At 45.4% G+C, this 20,933-nt stretch overlaps 1 protein-coding gene across 14 annotated transcripts in view; it reads right to left on the reverse strand.

The window, feature by feature from the left end:
* The window catches only part of MYOCD (myocardin), a 99,966-nt gene that overhangs the window by 20,601 nt on the left and 58,432 nt on the right, over nucleotides 1–20,933 (reverse strand). For 13 of the 14 annotated variants that reach the window (XM_077892608.1, XM_077892597.1, XM_077892596.1 and 10 more), the window contains 4 exons: nucleotides 14,395–14,570; nucleotides 11,598–11,723; nucleotides 5,668–5,915; nucleotides 3,955–4,108 (listed from right to left, as the gene is read on the reverse strand). In XM_077892608.1, the coding sequence (XP_077748734.1) occupies nucleotides 3,955–4,108; nucleotides 5,668–5,915; nucleotides 11,598–11,723; nucleotides 14,395–14,570 (704 nt within the window). The remainder of the gene's footprint in view (nucleotides 1–3,954; nucleotides 4,109–5,667; nucleotides 5,916–11,597; nucleotides 11,724–14,394; nucleotides 14,571–20,933) is intronic. The other variant, XM_077892598.1, reaches the window with a different exon arrangement.

The following is a 20,933-nucleotide window of genomic DNA, read 5'->3' on the forward strand; positions in this document are numbered from 1 at the left end:
GAACTTGTCTCCAATCCAGTAATCATACGACCGGATATTTACTAAAAAAAAACAAAAACAAAAACAAAAACAGGAATTTAAAGGCATACTTGGATCTCTATATTTAGAGCAACATTATTTAAAATAGCCAAATTATGGAAGAAGTCCAGTGTCCATTGATAGATGAATGGATACAGAAGATGTGGTATATGTATACTGTGGAATATTACTCAGTCATAAAAAATAAAAAATCTTGCCATTTGCTATAACATGGATGGAGTGAGAGAGTATAATGCTAAGTGAAATAGGTCAGTCAGAGAAAGACAAAATACCATGTGATTTCGCTCATATGTGAAATTTAAGAAACAGAGCAAAGGAAAAAAGAGAGAGAGAGAAAGAAATCAAGAACACGCTCTTAATTATAGAGAACTAATGGTCACCAGAGGGGAAGTTGGTGGCAGGATGGGTGAAATACGTGATGAGGATCAAGGAACACACTTGTTGTGATGAGCTTTGGGTGTTGTACAGAATTGTCAAATCGCTATATTGTGTACCTGAAACTAATACAACCCTGTATTAGTTAACTCTACTGGAATTTAAAATTAAATAAAATAATTAAATTAAATTAAATTAAAACAAAACAAAACAAAATCACTCACTTAAGTTTAAACCCCAGCTTTGTCATCTATAACCTGGTTAATTTGCATAACCTCTTTCTGGCGGGGCGGGGGTGGGGGTAGGGGTAAGCAAGACATTTATACAGTTACCATATGACCTCAGTGAAACTTGTGCCTACAGTATAAATGGTAAACTCACAACTGATCACTAAAACTTTACAACATGCAACACATGTAGGGATGTTAAGTTGATATGATAAATGTCATATGTCTCCCAAATATAACTCCAGACTTCCTACTTTAATTTCTTAAAATACACAAATCAGTGTTACCAGAGAAACTAAAACTAAATCCTATGAATTTACCAAACTTATTCATAATTTAAAGGTTCTTAGGCTTCTACAGGATGAGATCTAAGTCTATTTTCAGATGTTAGCATCCTGGATTGACTTGTGGGTTCTGGAAACAAGACAAAGTTGTCAAATGATCAGATCAAGGTGAGATGGCTTCTACAGGTCTGAGGAGAAAATGTAGAGATAAAAGAATCTCTTTTACATGTTAACCTGTGTCCTCATAGAACTAACATATTTCCCTCACTTCTCTTACCTGTGCCATTAGGGTTGATGTTAGATTTATTAACAATATTTTTCTCCTAGGGGTACCTGGGCGGCTCAGTTGGTGAAGTGTCTGACTTTGGCTCAGGTTGTGATCTCAGGGTCCTGGGATCAAGCCCCGCATCGGGCTCTGTGCTCAGCCGGGAATTTCCGTCTCCCTCTGCTCCTCCCTCCACACATGCTTGCTCTCTCTCTCTCTCAAATAAATCTTTAAAAACAATAAAACCTTTAAAAACAATTAAAAAATCTTTAAAAAAACAGTATCTTTGTTCTATATAGAAAATCATTTTATAGCATTCATGATAAAAGTAAGTATCAAAAATATTTGATATGGTTTATGCCTTACTCATTTGATAATGAGTTAGACCTTATTCATTTAGCCTCTTTGAGGTCCTGATTTTTATGTTCATATTTAAAACCTATTCTGCAGGGTGAAAATGGAAGCAAATCTATACAGCATGGTCAACTGATAGTTTACACTAAAAAAATGTCAGTTGCTGCTATCATCATTTCCCAGAACCTATGCTAATTCTAACTCTAGCCAGCCAATTGTTCTGAGCATGTGCCATCAAGGAAATCATCTTTGGTGGCTCTGCCAGATGGCACATCACCCATGACTATGGGTGGGACTATGTTGTCTGGGGTAAAGGAAGCTTCAGATGGACATGAACTGGGCTCCCATCCTAAGGTAGGCTGATTTTTTCAAAATCTTAAAAAAAACAAAAACTTTTTGAAAAAGATTTCTCACAATCCTGAGATCAAGACCTGAGCTAAAATCAAGAGTCAGATGCTTAATCAACTGAGCCACCCAGGAGCATCTAAAAAATCTTTTTTATTGTGGTTAAAGATGTACGGGCATCAAATACACTATTAGCACTTCTAAGTATGCAGTTCAGTGGAATTACTACACTCACACTGTTGTGCAAACATCACTATTATCTATCCCCAGAACATTTCCCACATTACAAGCAGAAACTGTGTACCCATTACACACCCACTCCTCTTTCCTCCTCTCCCCAACCCTGGCAGTCACCATTCTACTTTTTGTCTCTTTGAATTTCTCTAGGTATCTTATAGAAGTAGACTCATATGATAGTTGTCCTGTTGTGTCTGGCTTACTCCATTTAGCATATTGTTTTCTAGATGAGAGGACCTAATTTAATACCTCCATGGATTTATGACCTGGGGAGTGAAGGTGGGTGACTTGCTCTGGAGGGCATTATCACAGGCCTATGAGATCCTCTTCAGGTCTGTGGATGCTAAATTGGAACGAGCTCAATGAAAACCTAAGCATTTTTATTCCAAGTGGAAGGAACAGAGGAGCTTTTGATATCATAACCCAAGATACATTTTATTGACTGCAGTTGGCCATTGGCAGCCATAGAATTAATCTTCTTTCATTTGAAATAATCCCAATCTCACCATTCCCCCAAGGCAGACAATGACCAAAGACGGGGAATGGGAATAGAGAGTGACCAATAAAGGCTTGAGAAAGCCTGGCACGGTGAAGACCATGGGGATCTGTAGGAATTTGGCTTTTCAGGGACAAATGATAAGGTCCTTTGGGGAGGAGAGTAATAGGTGGGTGGAAACCAGATAAACAGTTGGAGTCAAAGACAATGGGGAGGCATTCAGGGGAGCAGGTGTGCTCACACATTAGAGAAGTCAAAGGCACCGCCACTGCCTCCTTCAGTTCTTTTGTAAATAGCGGATGGATGAACATGCCAATCATGAGCCCCGCTCTGGAATGTGTGAGGCTCAGCTCAAAGCCCAGGGTCATTTCAATGAACGGAAGTCCCTGAAGTCCGTGATTCATCCTAACTGCTCCCAGACGCAGGTAGCACTCGACACATTGTTGTCACATGTCAAGGCCGAAGTTCTCAGACTTGGGGATTTCACAGGACAGTATGTTGTTTCAAATTATGCAGCGGTCACAGGGTTACCAACATTTCATCTTGTTACACAAGACTAACATCCTTATTTAATGATAGCCCTACTTAATACGAAGAAAAAACTTAACTCTACCAGAAACATTCAACTTCCACCCACGATTATCATTGTTTCTACAGGATCTTTCTTTAGATTCAAAACATCGGGAGGAAATAAATACTTTAAATGAAGTGCAGTCAGGTATGCTGAACACACTTAGATTTATGAAAAGCCCTTTACGTGGTTCTTGTTTTTCACCAGAGATTGGTAAAAAGTTCATCACGGAACTGACTGCTGGTTTAGAGCATTCTGGAAGTCCACATCAATCTTATAGCACCCTCTATGCTAAGCTCTACCATGTATATGCCATTCCACTGGGTTCTCACAAAATATCACGTATGCAAATAAGCAATCTAAGATGCAGAAAAATTAAGAAACTAACCCAAGGTGGCACAACCAGTGAAAGAGCTGAGCTAGAAGCCCAGGGTCTTCTGCTGTATGGGAAGGGGCGGGGGCTAAAAATGTTAAAAATCTACTTACGTATTTGTTGGGGCACCTGGCTGGTTTAGTCAGTGGAGCATGCAACTTTTGATCATGCAATTGTGAGTTCGAGCCCCATGTTGGGTGTAGAGATTACTTAAAAGTAAAACCTTAAAAAAAACTACTGATGTATTTGTTGAAAGATGGGAAGGAAGGAAGGAAGGAAGGAAGGAAGGAAGGAAGGAAGGAAGGAAGGAAGGAAGGAAGGAAAGAAAGAAGGAAGGAAGGAAGGGAGGAAGGAAGGAAAGGGAAGAGAATCACACCAAATCCTATACCTTCAGGTCATCTAGGTTTGATGGCAGTGGGCCTGGTTTGAGAGAAGAGACACCAGTTTGTCCAGAAAAGTTGTTTTTGACAGGAGACAAAGGGGTATTGCTCAGTGGTGTTGAAGCAGAGTTTGGATTTCTGACCATCTGTTCATTCGGCTCCCTGAAAAACAAACAAAAAGGAGGCACTTAAAATATGAGCCATATATATATATGGGGGTGTAGTACTGTGATCTACGAGGAACTACATATTGGGTCCTTGTCCCTCTTGTTGGCACAGAACTCCTAAAATCCTTAGAATCTCCTTCAGTGATGAGAGCCACCGAGGTGTCACCTGTTATGTCAGTGAGGCGACTTTGTGAAAGCCCCTAGGTCACCTAAGGATGGGGGCTGATTGCCTGAGAACCAACCCTGTGGTTTGAGATTGGGATTGTCAGCCCCACCCTCTGACCTCTGGGGAACCGGGCTGGAGGCTGAGTCATTCCTCAATGGCCAATGATTTAATCACTCTTGCCTGTAATGCAGCCTCCACAGCACCTAAAAGAATGGCGTTCAGTGAGCTTCCAGGTGGGTGAACACGTGGAGAACGAGGGGAGTGACCTGCTTGGAAGGGGCGTGGAAGCTCCTCACTTTCCCCCCTTACCTTGCCCTGTGCATCTCTTCCATCTGGCTGTTTCTGAGTTATATCCTTTTATAATAAACCAGTGATCTAGTAAGCAAAGTGTTTCTCTGATTTCTGCGAGCCACTCTAGCAAATTAATCAAACCCAAGGTGGAAATCGTGGGAACCTCTACTCTATAGCTGGGCTCAACCGAAAGCCCAGGTTACAACTTCTATGTAGGGCACCCAGCACCAGAGAATTGCTTGGTGCTGTGGGGAAAGGCCCCTACCCCCCACACATTAGATTTGGGTGGCCAGAACCCTTCATGGGTAGCTTGTGTTTAGATCAGGTCACAAGCTAATGGCCTGCAGGGATCAGGCAAGAAATAAATCAGCAGAAGAGGCAGGGTGAAGAAAACAACGGTGCGTGCTCAGTGGTAAGTGACAAGTGACACTCCAGCTGAGACCTGGGAGGACAGAGGGGAGCCATAGAGCCTTTGGCATAGGGGAGAGGGCATGGCCAGCTATGGCTGAGCAGATGCGCTGTCCTGTGGGCACACGAGCTCGCCTGGTTAAGCCCGTCTACACTCTGCACTCAGCATCATTGCCAACCCGACCTGAGGCTGAACGGGGACAGGTAGCAGAACCCACATCCCAACTTTAGAGTTGAAGCGGATACCTAGTTAAAAGGTGACCCACAGTGAGGTCACATGCCTGGGTCCCGGAGTCAATTTTCGGGGCTGGTACCCAGTCACCCAGCTTTGTTGCTTCCTAAAGCATAGGGGCTGAGCAGATCCAAGAAATGGAATCATTCTTAGATGGGTTTTCTTTTCTGCTTCTACAATTCAATCTGAGAGTGCTAATCCTTTCTCTTTTCCCAAAGATACCTCTTACGAGGACATCGATTTATTTGCTACCCCCCAACCCTGGGCTTTCTGTTCCTGGAAAGGTGGGCATGGTTTCTAAATCCAGTCCCATTTGAAACCTATCAGATGAGGATGTGGTGCAATCGGGGACTCACTGGGCACCCAGGCGCTGGCCCCCTGAGCCTCAGACACAGAGGAGGCCTCCCCAACTGGTCTCTGCTCACCACTACCGCTGCCCTGGGCTCTCCCGACTTACTTGAGCTGAGCTTGGTGAATCCCGGGGTAGCTGAGCCGGTGCTGCTGTTGCTGCTGGCTGAGGATCTGGAGCTGCAGGAAGAGCTGCTGCTGCTGGAGCAGCCGGGCATAGGCCGAGTCCATGGGCGGAGGGGACTTCTCTGCCTTCTGGTCCGGGGGGATGTACTGGTGATATTTGAGCTTCTTCACCTTGGGCTTGGGGTCCTTGGGCTTTTTGTGGCGGTTCTTACTGTCGCTCAAAGATTTGGACTGCAAAGGGGATGAAGAAACAGCAGGTGCTTTAGGGGTGGGTAGGCATGGATGGATGTCATGGCTACATCACGAGGAGGTTCTGTTTAATGAGCTTTCTTGAATCCCAGAAATACAATTCAGCAAAGGCACAATGCACAAAGAGGTCCTGGGGCACTGAGGTATCTGTTGAACAGATCTATTGCAAGTGCCTCACCCTAGAAAGGGGGTTCATGAATCTTAGAAGTGGCTCCAGGAGCATTTCCTTCCCAGTGCAGAGTAAGATGTAAGCCTGCATTTCGCCTAGAATTCTTTCCTAAGCTAAAACCAACAGATGGCCTGATAAAGGACTTGGTCTTGATATGGAGTCATAAGAAAGTTCCTTCCTATGGATACATGAAATCACCTTTGGTGATGCACTTAGAACAATGACTTATTAATGACATCATCTTGGATGAAATTAAGCTTGTCTTTAATGTGGCTTTTTGCTGCTTTGAGTGGAAAAGTAAGATAGCCCCCCCTCCCACCAATACCGCCAATACTGGTATAACCCCAGGAACTGACACCCTCTGAGATAATGATATTTGACTCACTATGAGAAGGGTCAGCCACCCACTGAGGTCCTTCTAGAAGCTTCCCATTGCAGAGCGTGACTTGGACACATTGAAAAAAGTCAAAGCTATAGGCCAGGAAGTTAAGACAAATTTCTGAACACGGTACAAATACTTTGCTACATCTCATCTGAAAATTGAGGAAAATATTCTTACTTTTTATCTCAGTGACCAATACAACGATGCTGAAAGATACCAGACAGATCTCACAGGACACTGTGGTTATACCTATGACCTGCTCCTGAAATCAAAAGGCCTCCATATTTTAGGAAACAGTAGTACGTACTGTCATCAGTTGAAAAAAATTAATTTTCAAGCCCTGACTTTAATTAGAGAAGCCTGAAATGAAGAACATGGATGTCATGACAAGTGTGTTGAGGATTTGCGGCAACCCTGCAAGGGGGGACGTGTGGTACCAGCAGTGTCCAGAAGAGGGGGCCCCTGAATAGCTGGCTGGCAGGGTCCCACTGGGCAGCTTCCCCATTTTAACCACAAAACACATCTGAAAGTGACCCATCCAAGCATACAACTTCCATTTCTCTGCCTCTGCACATCCCACCACTGGAGCCTCTTTTGTGTTTTCTCAAGGAGGCTTCTTCTCAGAAAGTAATAAATGATGAACACAAGAATTCCCTGTGTGCTTGGTGGCTGGATTTCTCCTTGTTCCTTCATCGATTTGTGTTTGAGTTAATTAATCAGTCTTCTGCACTCATAAGAGCATTTCTGCAGGGCTCCTGCCATCAGCCTGGCCCTGCTTTGCTCCACCTCAGCTTCTGTTCCTGCCTCATCCTAGGACTTGCCTCCTCATCTGGGGGAGCTGCAGGCCCGGATTTAGCAGGTCAGTTGGGGTTGGGGAACTTTGCCTCCATGTTGCCTTGGTGCAGGGACTCTGAGCATTCCAGAAGTTACTCAAATTGGACTGTTTTCTCTGGAGAGTGGAAGGCAAAGGCTATTGAACCTGTGGAATTCTGATTCCACAGGACTGTAAAGTTTCAGACTCATTTTGTTTTTTTTTTTTTTTTTTTTTTTTTTTTTTTTTTTTTTTTATTTTATTTTTTTATTGGTGTTCAATTTACTAACATACAGAATAACACCCTTCAGACTCATTTTGAAACCAGGGGATACAAGGTTGTAAGTTTGTTTTTTTGCTTTTGTTTCTATTTCTGCCTAGAACTGCATGGCCCATGGGAGGGGAACACATTCGGCTCTCTAAAGCAGAGGTGGATACAACATCCAGTGGTTTAAGACCCAGGCGTGAATGTGTAAAGCAGGTTAGTATAATGCAAGAGGGCACGGCGCGGTCTGTGGGTCCATGATTGTTTTGCAAGAAGACATTCTATTCAAACCTGCTCACACCGTGGGCCTGCCCTGCAATGCACCACCCCAGCAGCCTACAATCAGTTTGCCTGTCCTGCCCTGCAAGACAAAATCCAAACCCCCTCTGCCAAACAAGACAGTTCACCCACCTGCATGACTCCCCCACCCCCACCCAACAGCTTACCCCTCCAACCTCTTTTCTTTGTAATTTCCTGCTGTCTGCAACTCCTTCTGCACCTGTTACCCAACTTGGGCTCATCCTCTGAGTCCAGCTCACACTCCAGATCCCCTGGGAAGCCTTTCTCCACTCACAGCAAGAGGCCTCTCATCTGCAGGTCTCATATGGCATTTTGAGGCTGTCTGACAATGGTCACACCACTGCATACCCCGCTCAGGGGGTCGGGGAGACTGAAGTCCAGCCCCTGTTCTGCTTCCTACGCTACTGGCCTTGATGAAGGTGGTGCCCATCCCCTTCAGAAAGGGGACCCTCTTTCTTATTGTGGTAAAACACAAATAACAGAAAAATCACCCTGGTAACTATTTTATTTTATTTTATTTTTTTTTAATTTTTTAAATTTTTTATTTATTTATGATAGTCAGAGAGAGAGAGAGAGAGAGAGAGAGAGAGAGAGAGGGAGAGGCAGAGACACAGGCAGAGGGAAAAGCAGGCTCCATGCACCGGGAGCCCGATGTGGGATTCGATCCCGGGTCTCCAGGATTGCGCCCTGGGCCAAAGGCAGGCGCTAAACTGCTGCGCCACCCAGGGTTCCCTGGTAACTATTTTAAAGTATACAATTCACAATGTTGTGCAAGCGTTATCACTATGTAGTTCCAGAATATTTTCACCAACCCAAAAGGAAACCCCATACCCATGAAGTAGTCCCTTCCCCTTCTCCATCTTGTGATTCCAAGAAAATACTCATCTGCTCTTCATCTCCATGGACTTACCTATTCAGGATATTTCATACAAATGGAGTCATACACTATGTGGCCTTTTGTGTCTGGCTTCCTTCAAGGCTCATTTCTGTGTCAGGCCTTCATTCCTCTTTATAACTGAATCATATTCCATTGTGTGGATATACCACATGCTTGCCCATCCCTCAGCTGATAGACATCTGAGTTAGTTCCAACTTTTGACTATTGTGAATAGTACTGTCATGAATATTCATGTCCAAGATCTTGTTAGAACACCTCATATGTACCTTACAAAGTCAATCGGGCAGAGATGTTTCCCTCGAGCTAGATTGCTTCCGTCTTTGAGAAGCCCTGTAGTATCCTCTTAATTTAGAGATGATGAATATCAAACAACTGAGAATTCATAGACATTGATCAGCAAGTATTTTCAATTCTTTGGTGGCATATACCTCAGGGGAGGAATTTCTGGGTCATATGGTAATTCTGTGTTTAATATTTTGAGGAACCACCAACCTGGTGTCTGTAGCAGATGTACCATGTGTGAGAGCTCTGAGCTCCAATCTCCACACCAATACTTGTGATTTTTCCATTATAGCCATTCTAGTAGGTGTGAAGTGATATTTTGTTGTGATTTTTGAGTTTAATTTCTCTGAGGGCTAATGACACGGAATGCCTTTTCATGTGCTCATTGGCAATTTCTTTGGCAAAATGTCTATTCAGGTCCTTTGTCGCACATTTTTCTTACCTGGTCACAGCACTGTGTGGGTTAGTGGTAGCTGTGATACTTAATTAGACTATAGGCTCATTAGTGCAGGAGTCATATTTAAATTTTTTTTCTTTATTTTGAGAGAGAGAGAGAACACAAGTGAGGGGGAATGGTAAAGGGAGAAGAAGAAGTAGGCTCTCCACTGAGCAAGGAGCCCAATGGACGCGTGGCTCAATCCCAGGACCCCAGGATCATGCCTGAGTCAAAGGCAGATGCTCAACCGACTGAGCCTCCCAGATGCCCCAGGAATCATGTTTTATTCAGATATGATAATTTATCTTCTAGGAGCCTTCACTGAGAACAATTTTCCCTTCGTAGGATTTTATAGTTTTCAGGGTATTTATTCTTGTGCATTCTCTCAGTGGCCTCATATGTACCTTACAAAACCAATAGTGCAAAGATGTTTTCCCCAAGCTAGGTTGCTCCCTTCTTTGAGAAGCCCTATCATATCCTCTTAGCATAGAGATGATGAATATCAAACAACTGAGAATTCATAGACATTGACCGATCAACAGGGATGCTGGCTCTTCCACAAACAACCAGTCCTTCTGGATCAGCTGTGTGTCAACCCTGCTCTTCATTGAAATTGACCTTCCCTTCCTCTGAGCAACTATCACATTTCCTTAGTGCAGTGAGGCTGAAGGCAGTGCTAATTTGACTTAAGCAAAATTTAAACACATTGGTAGAAATATTAACAAAATAAAATTTCTCTTGGTATACAATAGAAATAATATGAGCCATCTCCTTCCTCCACCTGCAGTGAACAAAGTTCATCAACAGTCATGTAATTCCAAAGCTGTTGAGCTGAGTAAATTGTAAAGCAAGGTTTAAGCTACTTAGGGAGTGAATTTTAAATGAGGTTTAGGGAGATTTACAGGGAGACTGAAATTTCTGCCATCCACTTAGAACTGCTTTTGTGTATATGCATGCAGTGGAAGGGACTCTGGGGCTGTTGCTTTAATACTGATGCTTAACTTATGATCTTTTGTTTCATTCATTCATTCATTCATTCATTCATTCATTCATTCATGACAGACACACAGAGAGAGAGAGAGAGAGGCAGAGACACAGGCAGAGGGAGAAGCAGGCTCCATGCAGGGAGTCCAACGTGGGACTCGATCCCAGGTCTCCAGGATCACACCCCAGGCTGAAGATGGTGCTAAGCTGCTGGGCCACTGGCGCTGCCTCATTAACTTACGATCTTTTGAAAGATGTTTTATAAGAGATATCTCAGCTTTCATTAAGTGGTTGACCCTAGAGCTGAGATAACTTGCTCCCAAACTGATGAAAAGTTATTTGGGATAGGGGAACCTGGGTGGCTCAGTTGTTAAGTGTCCTACCCTTGATTTTGGCTCAGGTCAAGACCTCAGGGTTGTGAGATTGAGCCCCTCTTTGGGCTCCATGCTGAGTGTGGAGCCTGGTTAAGATTCTCTCTCTCCCTGTCCCTCTGCTCCTCCCCCGCCAAACAAAACAAAACAAAACAAGTCATTTGGGATAAAATATTATGAAGAAGACCAAATGATTATTAGTAAGAGGCAGTTAATTGGTAAGAGGAGAGAGCCCTCTGTGAACTATTAAGTATAATGCAGAGAAAAGTTAACCAAGAATCTGCTATAATGCTTGTACTCAACTGGGAAGGCAACCCGTCCCTTTATCTCCAAAGGGAGACAGGCTTGAATGTTTGAGGTTTTATATTATGCAAGGCCTCGATCTGCTTCCTCTGCATAAAACCCAACTCCTCTCTACCTGTTTGTTGGTATTACCATCAGCTGTGCCTGTCTCTAGGCTGACCTTATGAAGTCTTTTAAGTCAGGAACATGCTGGCTGAGTTGTGATTGCAAAGAAATGCAAGCACATGGGTTTCTCCTCCATGGGGAAGATCCCTGCTGTGCCTACACAGATAACAGACTTGATCCGCACACACGGATGGCACCTTAATCCCCTCCTGACTTGCAATGCTCCCGGTGGATTGAGCCTACACATGGATCCATGTGACTCTCCTCATGTTGCCACACCTAACTCAGAGAGCTCTGCTCCCAGCTGGCTCTATGAGAAAGCACGCAGGCAGGTACTGGGAGGCTGGCCCGTCCCTACCTTTACGGCGGTGTGTACAGCGATCGGGTTGCCAAGAGGACCGAGCCCCTGCTTCCCTGTGTCTGACTGGTTGCTGGGCTGTGAGGCTGAGTCTTTTCTGTCATTTTCTGAGCCAGAAGAATGATCCTGAAAGCCAAATTTCAGCAGATTAGGATGCAGGAGGAAAAACTGTATGACAGAACCAAAGTAGAGGCCCTCCTCCTCTACCACATACATGGCTCTGCTTTTTCAATCTTAACTTCACATCCAAGTTCATATCACATTACCTCCCCAGGGAAAGGAGTCACATATGTAAGTTGTCAACCAACTGAGGTTACATTTGAGAGATAAAGGGGTCATCATTAATAATTATTCCAGAAGATAGGAATAGAAATGGCCTGTTGTAGGCCAACCCAGACAGCTGGTTACTCTGTATGAGGGTTCCACCTGTGACAATGTCTACTTGTTGGACTTGATAATGAGATTGATGAAAAAAGGAAGAGGGAGGAGTAGGTGTAGGAATTTAGTGGAACATAGGATCAAAAGACCTGATAAAAATGGTGTTAGCAGATAGAGGGAAAGTGCCTGTATGTGTGTGTTTCTGGATATATATGTTTGTATGTATGCATATGTGTATATGTGCATGTACACATTTGCATGTGTGTGCATGTGTGTGAGTCTGCACATATGTGAATGTGTCTGTACATATGTGTGTATGTGCATACATGTATAGGTATGTACATGTGTGTATGTCCAGATATATGTGTGAATGTATATGTGTGATGTTTGTGTGTATATGCATGTGTTTATGTATATTCATATGTGTATATGTGTACATATGTGGTGTGTGTCTGTGTACATATGTATATGTATGTGTGGTATGTGTATTTATGTATATTTATGTGTGTGTATATGTGTGCATATGTGGTGTGTGTCTGTTTATGTATATTTATGTGTACATGTGTATATATGTATGTGTCTGTGGTGTGTTTATGTACATTTACTTGTGTGTGTATATATGTAGGTGTACACGTGTGTATATGTAGGGGTGTGCATGGAGTGTCACAAACAACCTTTATGAGATACATGTTTCTTATGTGAAAGAAGTGGAAAAACAAGTAATTATCTTGTCCCTCTCCTGCAATCTGATGCTGTGACAAAAAGGGACAAGGTCTCCTCCTGGAGCATCTCAGCCCTTTCCTGAGCCTTGGCATCTGTAAAGGTCTGTAGAGCCCTTTCCTCTTGAGATTCAGTGTCCTTATCTCACTGGAGCTGCTAGGTGCAGGGACAAAATGATGCACTCAGCCTGGCATCATCCTGCGCTCGTTCCCTTCCACCCCTTCTTCTGGGTTAAGCAGACGAGAATTTGTCTTCTCCTGAAACTATTCTTAAATCAGAAGCCAAGGAACTTGCCATCAGAATCACAAATACAAAGGATCCAAAATTTCGTTTGCTGTTATCAGAGAAGCTCGGCTGTGAAGACCAGCTGCGGCACACAGGGGAAGTGAACACGCTTTGATTCTAAAACCATGCACGATACACGTTTGGATGTTTCAGCTCTGCTTTAACAAGAGCTCTCATTTTCCTCCCATTCTACATTTTCTCCTTGCCAGTCCCAGCTTTGCTCACCTCGTGGTGTGAAGAAGGGCACGATGACAGGTAAGTAGCGGGGTTTCCGGAACAGGGCTCTGGATGATAATTAGCAAAGCTGTCCCTGATACCCATATGGCAATTTCCAGTGTAAACATGGTTTCAAATATAACATAATACCAAATTTCAACCCATCACATAATTCCCCTGAGGCCAGCAGGACCAAACTCTTCCTAAAAGGGAGGTTCTCTGCAAAGTCTGTGGGTGGAAGGCCCACGTCTTGCTGCCACACTGATGCATCTCTTTCCTTGTGTATGAATGTGTGCGTGTGCCCACACGCATCTTGGCCTAGGGGCTGCATGAATACCCTCGTGCTAGGCTGAAGGAAGCCCCCAGCAAGCCTCTGTGTGGTTTCTAGAGGTGGAAGCTCCAGGGGGTGGGGAACCTGCAGCGTCTGGAGACCATGCAGCTGCTCAGCCTCACAGAGCCTGGGTTCCTCCTCCATCAGAAGGGACACAAATGCTGCCTGCCTGGAGGGCACTGTGGCACCTCAAAGAAAAATGCTTGGAAAGTGCCTCGCACGGTTTCTGGGAGGGACTGAGCACTTAATGCATGCAGCAGCTATTGCTAATTATTTTTCTTACCAATGTGCTTTTGACAGTATTTGCAATGTATGTTCCTTACATTTCAGGAATTTGAGGATTTGTCCAGAAAGGGGTGAGTGCTGTTCTTGGGTTGGGCTGGATATGGACCTTGCAGGGGTTTGGCAGGGAGAAATCTGTAAGGATAGAACCATCTTGGGGCTCCCTGCTGTGTAGCCAATCAGCACCTCTGCTCTGCACTCCCCCAGGGCCCTGTAGAGATTCCTCAGGGAGTGGGAAGTCTGTGGGCTTTGAAATTGGTCCTGTTCTGGCCCATTCTATCTGGGAGATCATTGGTGAGTCATCTGGTCTCAGGGAGTCTCTTTTCTATCTTGTCCATAAATTTGGCAGATAAAAGATACCCACTTGGAAGAGTAGATGCTTAAAGAGTAAGTCAAAGGGTATAGTCCTGAGGATTCTCTTTCTGGAGGTTTTGGCCACCACACACTGATCCCTGAACTGGATAGGGGGTGAAGAGACACGAGGTTGAAGTGCCATCAAGAGATATTTCCAGGGTCTCTAAGCAAAGGTGGCAATGTGCTTTTGAGCCCATGAAGACACGACAGACTGAGGTGTGATTTGTTTACCTGGACTGCCCCCAGAGGACCTGCCAAAGGGGTCTCTGAAGCTTTAGCGTCTGCAGGGGATCCCGCTGAGCCCTGGGGGTCTTCGCTTCGAGTCTGGTCCGGAGAAAGCCCATCACTGCTGCTGTCCTCTTCAAAGGCAAATGCATCTGCAGATTTGGAGAAACTCACCTGGTTACCTGATGGGGTAAAATCCAAGAACTGGATCAGTGGCTTGGGCACACCAAAGCACTTTCTGGAAATGCTTCACCGTGTTATCCCTATCAGGAGCACACATCTATCTCCTTCAATCTGTTTCTGGTGCCAGGTACAAGTGAAGACAGGTTTTAACTTACGGGGCGCCTCTTCTATTTACTCTAAATGGGAACTCATCTTTATAAAAATGGTACATCTGGCAGGGAAGAATGCAGGACCTAGTAATGGTCTCTCTTGGCTTGTAAAAGTCTACCTTCAGGTTTGTCTATTCCTGCACATTTTCTTTTTTTTTAATATTATTTATTTATTCATTTATTCATGAGAGACACACAGAGAGAGGCAGAGACACAGGCAGAGGGAGAAGCAGGCTCCATGCAGGTAGCCTGATGTGGGACTCGATCCTGGAACTCCGGGATCACGCCCTGAGCAGAAGGCAGATGCTCAACCACTGAACCACGCAGGCATCCCTCCTGCACATTTTCTATGTGAGACTTGCATCTTTTTGAAACAAATCAGGGAAGATGAAGAAAAGAAAGAGGCCACCGGATACAGAATTAGGCCAAAGGAGAGCACAGATGGAGAATGCCCGTCTCCCTCAGGTTTTATGACGCGACACAGAACCGAGATGACAATTGCCCTTTGCATCGTACTCAAATAAAAAGCAGGGCACACAGCACAAAATGTTTAGGAAACTTTGCAAATCGGGCGAAGCCAGAGTGCTACTGAGTCTAAATTCCTAAAGGTCAGAATTAGCTAATGTCACCAGTATCACAAAAAGCCCCTTTCAACTAATGCACAGCTGTTTATAAAAGCCATAAATATGTTCCAAAAACTGCAGCGTGATCTTTTTTTTTTTAAATTATTATTACTTGGATTTTCTTTGTATTCCTCGTATCTCTGTGTCTATTTTGGAAACCTTCAACAGCTGGAAAAGCAAAAATTCTTCCTCGGTAGCCTGCATGGCCTTTGGAAGGGACCAGTTCATCAGCTTGGGGGGGAGGGACTAGCAAATAGGTGGCATGACAATGATATCCTTCCATGTCCTTTATGGATTTTGTTGTTGTTGTTGTTGTTGGTTTTCTTTTACAGTGCTGAATTGTATCTGGCTTATTATCCGGCTGCACGGTATAAAATGTGCTCAGGCCACATAGGCCCTCCTGACCCGATCCCAGGCTCGGCTCTTCTAAAGGCATTTAGGTATTATCAGGAAGTTTCCCAGCCCGGTATTCTGCAATCACACAGACAAGAACTTTTGACTCCTGCTTCGTGCAGATAAGAGAGGGGGAGCTTTCACGGTGGAGATTGGAAAAGCAGCAAGGAGCTGCAAGAAATGGAACGAGTATGGTTTGGGGCTTGTCATCACCACCACTGCTGGCATCTGTCACGGACCCTCACTCAGACATCCAAGTGTCAAATCAGGAAAGAGCCGGACAAAGACAGGGCAGGTGGAAATTCCAGCTGCCGCCGCCCTCCTCCTCCCGGGGCACCCCACTAACCTAGAAGGACTTAGGGACCAGCATGGCTGCTCCAGCGCTTCGAGGACTGTTTATAAACCTTTATAATATTAATCTATAATTTATCCCTAGGATTTTCTATCCTTAGGTCTAATTATTTCTTTAGAGGCAACCTCATGATGCCTTTTCTGACTGTAAATGTAAGAGTTACTTGCCAGAAACATTCATATCATGTGAAGAGGCCTAACCTATACATTCATCCCATTTTCTGTTCACGATTTTGTGTCTCTTCTAATTTTTTTTGTTTTTTGGTGCCTCTTCTAGATTTAGTTCTGTGCATATGACAAAACACACACACAGGCACAAAGTATTTCATTTGGATGGGACTGGTGAAATACACCTTCTGAAACTTGCTTTATTCACCCTACAATGTTACTTAGAGTCCTTTCCTTGGGAGCACGCAGAGATAGTATTCAATTAAAAACATTTTTTTTTTTTTTTTTTTTTTTTGGCAATAGCTACACAGTACTCCATTGTATTACTGGAAACTTTTATTTTTCAACTTCTATTTGCAGAGGTGTCCTTTTTTTTTTTTTAAACCAGAAAGAATTTGAAATAAAAAACACCTGTTTGGTTTTTTTTAATGTAAAATAACACCTGTTTACCTATCACCGGAAATAAATAAGTTCTAGCCTTTTGGGATATTTATGTCAGCAACCCATTTGTTTTCTAAGAGAGAGGTTTTACTGGGGATTTGACAACTGCTGACTTATTTCTTTGCAATCTGGGGTAGCTCTTCCCCCTTCGGTGCTCTATTGTAAGAGTCCAGGGTTACACCCTTCCTTTCTCTTACAGGGAACCTTTATTTGTCATTGAAATTTCAAGTCCTACTTCTGTTGGTTGAATTGAAGGCACTGTCCCTGTTCGAAGGCTTACCTTCTGTGTTATTAAGGGCCAGGCAGATGTGGGAGGGTTGTGGGGAATGACAAGCCTTCCCCACCCAGGAAATCACAGCATTTTGTTGGATTTGCTCGACACATGCCCTGAGCCAACACCACTTCCATCCTCAGAGAGTCCTGCATGTGAGTGCATTAGGTCCTTGGGGTTCCCAGTCTTGTCTGCCGGACAGGACCGTCCACCTGAAAGCTTTATGATATCCCCTCCCGACTGCCCTCAGTCTAACTGGGTATAGAGCTTTTCCACAAGATCTGATTCTCTACAGGGCAGAGACACCTGCACCCCACGGGCCCCCCACCATCTCACCCACACCCACACCCATGCTGAGTATCACACCCCAAGTGCGCATACATCAGAGGAAGTTCATCACATCACAACGGTGTCTGAATAGTCTAACATGTGAGTAGAAATGTTACAAGAGGCAGACAGAGAAAAAGAGAGAGGATGGTTCCTTTTCTCATCTGCAACATCCCACTTGCTTTCAAATGGAGTGACAGCAAACGATAAAAAGTTTGTATCAGGAGTTTATGTAGTAGTAGCAGCAGTAAGAAAAAGCATCCACCTTTGTTGGGTCTCATAATGGTCCAGTAAGTCAGAGCAGGGGCACATTTTCTGGTTGCTGTTTTGTGTCTGAGGACATGCAAGCTCCGACACCCCGTCGCATAGGGACTGAGCCAAGACGGCAGTGTGACTTCAGGGCCACCAGCAGACGGGTGGGCAATGAACATCCATTACTCTCCCTGGAAGCCACCAGCTGGCGGCATGTCCTTTAGGGAACACCCACTGGGTAATGGAAGAGGACATAGTAGAGCAAGCACCTCTCCTTTTTCTACACATGTGCTTTAAGGCTCTCTCCATATTCCACAGCACCTTGTACTTGAGTTTTTGAGGTTTAGGGGACTGGTGATGACACTGCGATCATGAGGACGGAGAAGGCGGGACATTATGGGGAGGGCGGTTGTGATGAATTGCATGGGGGACTCATCTCAGAAAAGGGGCTGGAAGGATTCCAGAAGCCTCGCTGTTGTCACCAGTTATTCAGCATGCCTTTCCTGCATTGACACCTGGCATTTGGTGACCTAGGAGCAGGGCAGGAGATGATGGGGAAAAGCCTCAAAGTAGAGTGTCTGGAATAAAGGAGTCAGAATCAGGCCCACTTTCCCCAGAGCTGGATAGAGTACTCTCTGGTTATGGTGTCCCCAGCCAGCCTGCACCCTTCAGGAGAAGTTAGAGACGCAGAAGGAAAATCAGATACAACTCGAGGAAGAGCTCATCTCCCTGGGACACAGTTGGAGACATTGGGCAAGGACTAGACTGCCTGGCGAGTGTGGAGATGGGCCAGGATACCGGGAGGAGGCAAGACTGGGTTGAGCCTGAAATGACCGCCAGCTGTGGACAAGACAGACAGACAGACAGGGCGCACCTGACATTCCCGGAGGGGGGGTAGCAAAAGGGAAGCTAACGGAGTGGCCAACAGCAGAATGGCTGTGGGAAGGGGAGGAAGAGCTTTCCCCTGGCCGGGGGATGGGACTATTTTGGAGCCAGTCCCTGGAGAGACACAGCTGCCAGGAGTCTACTGGATCAAGGGACGAGCAATCATTTAAAGAGGTTTGTCAGTCTAAGTCAATGAAGAAGCCATGTGCGTTCGCGCAGCCAGGTTCGGAGTGGTCGTTTACACCTGGAGGAGCCAACGGGGTGAGGGCGAAGGCCCCAAATAGGACTCCTATTTGTCTGATCTCTAAAAGGCACCATGTGCCAGGTCAGAACGTGCTATTGAGGCCACACAGTTACATAGAGACCCTGCTCTGGGTCGGGGAGGAGGGCTGCCCATCGCCACCGCCTCAGGGCTGCAGGTGGCTTGGCTCGGTGACCAAGTGGCCCCCACATGGCTGCACACTCAGTTCAGCCCCTGTCGGCAGGAGAAGCTAAACAGAGAGGCACTGGGAGCAAAAGGCAGTGGCTTCCTTTTGGGGATGATGGATGATGTGTTTGTTTAGCGCGGCCAGTAAGGGCTTCAAGTCTGGACTCGGGCGGTTTTGGTTTTGCTTCTTGGTCCTTTTACCACTTCAGCGCTAGTTCTTGTCGGCAAGTTACTGAACCACCCAGAGCCTCAGTGTCCCCGTCCCGAAAATGAAAGTAACAGTCCTCATCACCTCTCCAGGCTTTGAGGATTAAGACAGCGTCACCCGTGCCCAGCGCCCAGCCCAGTCCCTGAAGGGCAAGCGCTCAATCATTTCTAGCCCTGAGGATTGTCGTTGCTTTCGTTAGGAGTATCTGCTTGTGGCAAGTCTGCCTTTCTCAAAAAAAAAAAGAAAAAAAAAAAGACCACCCAAGAGGCAGTGGGTCCTGCAGTCAGTTTTGCAAAGATCAGCACAATTCCAGAGTCTTTTGCTTTGTTTTGTTTTGTTTTTTAAAAATGGTTTGTCCTGAGGGGGTCGTCCTAGGAAAGCCAGACAGACAGACCTTCCCCCAGGGCCAGTGAGTCACGGGAAAGGCTGCTTGTCACTGCCTCTCCCTCCTGGCTCAAGCCAGGCTCATGTGGAAAGGCACAAAGGTCATCTTATCGGCCTGCCTCTGGAACAACCAAGTCTGTGGGCTTTGTGCTGTGACCCTGGGCCTCCTCTCCAATCTCCCCCCATCCCCCGCACGGGGCGCCCTGGATGCTGCTGGAGTGGGGTGCGCTGGCTATTGTCCCTGTACACACGTCAGGTGGTGCGGTGACAAGGACCCGCTTTGGGAAGCCCTGACATCATCCCCCCCCCCCCCCCCGCTATGCCCACGGGGCTGGCTCTGGGCACCGGCCCCTGGGGGATGTGGGCCTGGCGGCTCTGAGCTTTCCCTGTCCCTCTTGGAAGCAATTAGATGAATGAGTCAGTTGTACTTTCTTTGCATAAACATTTAAAAATCCAAGATTAAGTGAGATAGCTGGAGCCCTAGGTACCTTTCCGCTAGGACCCGCCCCAGGGGCAGGAGACCATGAAGTGGGACCGTAGGAGAGCTATTTTAATTCACAGACAGACCATCTCTTCTTAATGCCCTCTTGGAAGAGACTGAAGTAAAATCCATTTCCAAAGGGATGTGATCCCTGGGGAAGTAACTCTGGTTTAAATGTGGCTCTCGCCTAAAGATATTTTAATACACGGAAGATGCCACCGTCTGTAGAGGATGGACGGCATCTTCCAACAAAGGCAGAACCTGCTGCTCTTGAAAGGGATTAGATAGATGCCTTTATTATGGAATTGGATGTCAGTGGATGTTTAGAGGAGCGACCACTCCTTTTCTTCAGATTCCTGGCAGTTTAGAAATTTGCCTTAAGTCTAAGACATAATGCTGGTGCTAGGACCACATGAGTGGAGAACGACAGTTCACAGGACTCAACCTGTGTCAGAGCTTGAGGTTAATTCTCAAGGGACGAAGGAGACCAGAAAGTGTGTGAAGATACTTGAGCCTCGTTTCTTGCTTCCCTTCTACCGGCTGCCCCATCAGAGCTCTCTCAGGGGAGCAGCACCTGTCTCCAGCTACAGGCACTTCGTGATGCCAGTGACCGCTTCATGGGGCAGCAAAGGCCCCCAGCACAGAAAACTATTTTTCACATATGCCTCAAGCCCCCCTGCCCCCTTTCCTCAGGATCGGGTGCATTTCTGAAATTATTTCTCATTATGGAATGATAAATTCTGTCCACGAGAAAGTTTTGCCAAAACAAACCTATTCTTCCCCCTCCTCCTCCTCCTCCTCCTCCTCCTCCTCCTCCTCCTCCTCCTCCTTCTTCTTCTTCTTCTTCTTCTTCTTCTTCTTTCTCCTTCTCCTTCTCCTTCTCCTTCTTTCTTCTCCTTCTCCTTCTTCTTCTTCTTCCAAAGCAAACGACTCTACCATCTGGCTCAGGGCCATGATTATTGTCTATTTGCCTTGAAATAAATGATCAGAGCGTCAGGACTT

This window comes from Canis aureus, chromosome 3, assembly GCF_053574225.1.
Source record: "Canis aureus isolate CA01 chromosome 3, VMU_Caureus_v.1.0, whole genome shotgun sequence".
In the NCBI taxonomy this organism is placed as follows: Eukaryota; Metazoa; Chordata; class Mammalia; order Carnivora; family Canidae; genus Canis; species Canis aureus.